At 32.1% G+C, this 4067-nt stretch overlaps 1 protein-coding gene across 1 annotated transcript in view; it reads right to left on the bottom strand.

Moving 5' to 3' along the window:
- Positions 1 to 3847, bottom strand: part of LOC108372543 (decaprenyl-diphosphate synthase subunit 1-like) — a 30905-nt gene extending 27058 nt beyond the window's left edge. Inside the window, exon 1 of the mRNA XM_017628263.1 lies at positions 3760 to 3847. Within this exon, the coding sequence (XP_017483752.1) occupies positions 3760 to 3843 (84 nt within the window). The 5' untranslated portion in view covers positions 3844 to 3847. The remainder of the gene's footprint in view (positions 1 to 3759) is intronic.
- Between the last annotated feature and the right edge of the window lie 220 nt (positions 3848 to 4067).

The following is a 4067-nucleotide window of genomic DNA, read 5'->3' on the forward strand; positions in this document are numbered from 1 at the left end:
TTTTTATTAATAAAAAAAAACTCAATTCTTGGAGGTATTTTCAAATCGGTCCGGTTCACGTAAATCTTAATATTTTTCCGAAATATTTTGTTGGACGTCTTAAAATATAATAGATTTTATAATACCAATGGAAAAACAGTACCGATTTTTTTTTTTGGTATGGGGAGTGATGCAGTCTAATGTACATGTCTGTATTGTGTTCATAAGAACTCGTTTAATTATTCTTTGTACTTTAAAGTTCTTTATAGATACTTTAAACAGAGTTTACTACTTTATTTTATGGTACAATATATCGATTCAGTATCATGCGAAACGAATTCGTATCAGTCGCCATTCACTATGCATTTTATGCTATTTACACGAAGATTAATTACTCAAGATTTATGACAAAATTTAAAAGCAAAAAATCGTGTAATTTAACTAAAACTAGTATTTTTATTTTTCGTAACTATGTACATTCTCTTTAAATATCTGAATTTGCAAGAATACAAGTTACGGTAACGTCGAAATGTATTCAATGGATTTAAAATGCAACGAATTGTCTTTCGTTATACTCAAAATTATAAAAGCTTTTCCCTTGGAAAACTAATTGAAGACTGGCCAAGTGGTTCTCTGGCCGGTAGCCGACGATTGACCTCCAACAATGCCATTACAGTTCAACAAGCTTCTTTTGAGCGTTCTAAATACGAGGCAACTTCCATCTGCCCTTTAAAAGGCGAACCAAAAAATAAAAAAATAAAAAATATTTTAAAAACAATTTTTTACTCGCCTATACATACTTGTATAACTGGAATCTTGTAAATATTTTAAATTTATGCTTATTCATGCGCACACACAAAATGCACAAGAATAGCGCAGTAGACAAGGCAAGACAAGACAAAGGATTGTCGAAGTAAGAACCACTTTTTACTTTCGCCTTTTTGCTGTTGCATTATCGACATTTTTTACGACACAATTACTGCAGCTTAAGAAGATGGGAAGCAGAAGAGGTAACTAGAATTCAGCAATGCGGAAGCAGTCTGCATTTCAGGTTTTTGGATTACTATCTTTGGGACAGAAAAACCGATTTGTTGGTGTCGTTGTAGGATTTCAGTATGCACAAAAAATTGATAATGCAATTACAATGAAAACCATCAAAAAAAAATGGTGTAAAATTAAGCGTGAATGTATGTACAAACATATATTCTTTGGAAATTACAAGGAACGCATTTTGCAGAATTTTCAGTTTCTTATCGGCAATCTTGAAAGGAAGCTGCGCGCAATTAACTTCGCTTATTTGTGGACATATATGTATGTATGGTGCATATGTAACTTTTGAAATGCCTCTTAAATGCAACAGAGAATGAATGAAAGATTAATGATGAAGTATCTTAACAGCCTAAATGATTAAGTATTTTAACAACCTACACCAATGCGTATTTTTTTGTGAAGGTCAATTTGAGTGCCAAGTTAACGTATGTATATACTATATAAAGTTTCGGTTAAGAAGTTTTAAAGATACCAACACACCATATGGTTGTACATATACTTCTCACAAATTCCAGTCGGATTTATATATGTACATATGTAACCGCAACGATCCAGATTTATAAATGGCCAAGGCAACATTTTGTATGCTGTTACAACAACAACTTCGCATGAGTGGAAAATGTGACAATCACTTTTAGTTTTTTAGTTAGGTAAGGCTGGATTTGGCAGGCTTCTCTTGCCAAAAGTCGATAATCACAGCGGTTCAGACAGGCAGATTTCTCCAAAAACCTATCCATTTATGTCTTTAATCAAGACAGCCTTTCCAGTGAGACGGTGCCTAAGCTGTAAGCTGTACCTAAAGCTGTACCTAAATCTCCGGTACAGTACCGAAACTTTTGGTTTTGTACCGTGTACCGAAACGAAGGTTTGGGTACAAGCAAATGTACCGGAACATACAATGGTATGTACATTTTTAGAAAAAAAATCAATCAGCTGTTTGACTTGACTTTCAAGTTGCTACATGACTTGAAAGTAAAAATTGATATCAAGTCGACGTTCAAGTTGTAAATGTGCGTGTGTGTTAGTAAAAAAGTGTGAGTGTATTGCAACTTGAAACCAAGATCTTGATCGTGTAACGTCCAAGTTATTTCTTTATTTTATCGACAATATCGATATTTTCCCCATCACTAGCTCAAATAAGAAAGCGAAAAATGTCAAGAAAGTGTGGAGTGAATGTTTTCAATGAAAACTTAAAAGTTAAATATTTGTTTATAAAAAAAAAAACAATAAGTCATAGTGATGTGCGATGCAATGTGTGCACAAAGGACTTTAATATTGCTCACGGTGGCAAATCAGATATTGAATCACATATAAAGTCAATACATCACCAAAATGCATTACAAATTCAAATATTTCTATACGAACTATTCAAACCTCAAAATGAATCCAATTTAACTGATACAATTTTTCTGTGAAATTACATCGAAGTGATTTTGAAAAAATCTTAAGAAAATTCATAACTTTACTCGGAATTGCACATTCTTTTCGAAGCAATGACTGAAAGAGACTATTTTGTTTTGAAATTTTAGAAAAAATGAAATTTTAGAAAAATAATAAAAATTTGTGTTAACTTCAGACTTATTCCAACAACTTTCAACACATTTACAATGTGCTCACAAAACTTTTTTAATCTTTAAATAGTACAAATATTCCTCCTTCCAAAGACTATAAAACTTAAAGTGCGGTAAAAATTAACAGCTGAAAATTTTTTAGTGCGAAAAGTCATGTAAAAATGGTTTTTTAAGAATAAGTCGATAATTTGAGGGTGTTACAAAAATTGTATATGCAGTTTCGTGAATTACTTGACCAGCCTTACGACGTGTACCAGGTCACTTAAAAAGTTCACGATCAGTGTAACACCTTGTGATTAAACATAAGTGGCAAACAATATCACTTCTAAATGGGGGGCTATAGATTTGGCCAATACTGTATAACTTGCTTCAAATTAGATTTGTAATGGATTTTATAACATTTACGTAATAAATAAAATAGATCTCAGAATGAACGAAATTAATTTTACTGTACCGGATTTTTCAAAAGGAAAGGTGTATAGGGCCTCGAAGAAATTATTCCCCAAATTGTGAAGGACTTTCTTTCTAAGTGTGAAACATGCGAAAAGGAAGTAGACAAACTTCAAAAACTAAATGATGCGGTTCTATTAAAAAACTTTGAATGCTGATTTTTTTTTTAATATTTCTTTTAAATAAAAACAGTGGCTATTTTTGAAAAATGTTACCAAATTATCTTAATTTCATTTGAAAACCTGAAAGTTCTGAATATCTTAATTCATCTGCTGAAAAGTGCCGAAAATAAATTGTTAACAGCCTTTTTTGTTTTCTCCCTTTATTAGTTCTCCCCTCCAAATGGCAAAATAGTTCACTAATGCACGGTGGTCTTGAAACCAGTCTTAAGATTTATAAAAGTGTGCCTAAAATCGGTTTCTTAGCCTTTTTCTACATCATTTGTAGGTTAAACAAATAAGCCAAGGGGATTTTCTAAAATATTTCTCGCGATTCGTCAGCAAACTCGAGACACTAATTTCTAAGTTGCTGAGAAAAACAGTCGATGTGTGTGCTTGCAAGTATGAATGTAAATAAAAACAAGTTATTTCCAACTAGATGATACCTTTCGACAGCATCTCAAGTGAGACACATTATGAGTGCGCTGTTGAAGTGAATCGTACTATTGGTTATCATATTTTTTTTCGTTTGTTTATTTTTTCGCACTCACCTTACTTAGAACAATCGTCACATCGTCGCTCTTCAGACGCGCAATCATAATCGATGCAATTGAGAGAATATAATCACCAGCCATTGTAACCTGTAAAATCACAAACAAAAATAACGAATCAGAAAATTTAAATTATTCTTTTTTTTTTTCATATACATTTACTCATTCATAATCGACGAGTGATGGATGCTATTGAAAATCTGAAGTACTTTACATTTAGCACGACTTGAATAACTTCCGTAAATAAATTTACTAGTCATCACAGTAAACCGTAAATCAATTACTGTATATTTTAAATAAAGCGGTAG

The sequence above is a fragment of the Rhagoletis zephyria genome, unplaced genomic scaffold, assembly GCF_001687245.7.
Source record: "Rhagoletis zephyria isolate East Lansing unplaced genomic scaffold, Rhagoletis_zephyria_1.1 Rzeph_scaffold_05853, whole genome shotgun sequence".
Classification (NCBI taxonomy): Eukaryota; Metazoa; Arthropoda; class Insecta; order Diptera; family Tephritidae; genus Rhagoletis; species Rhagoletis zephyria.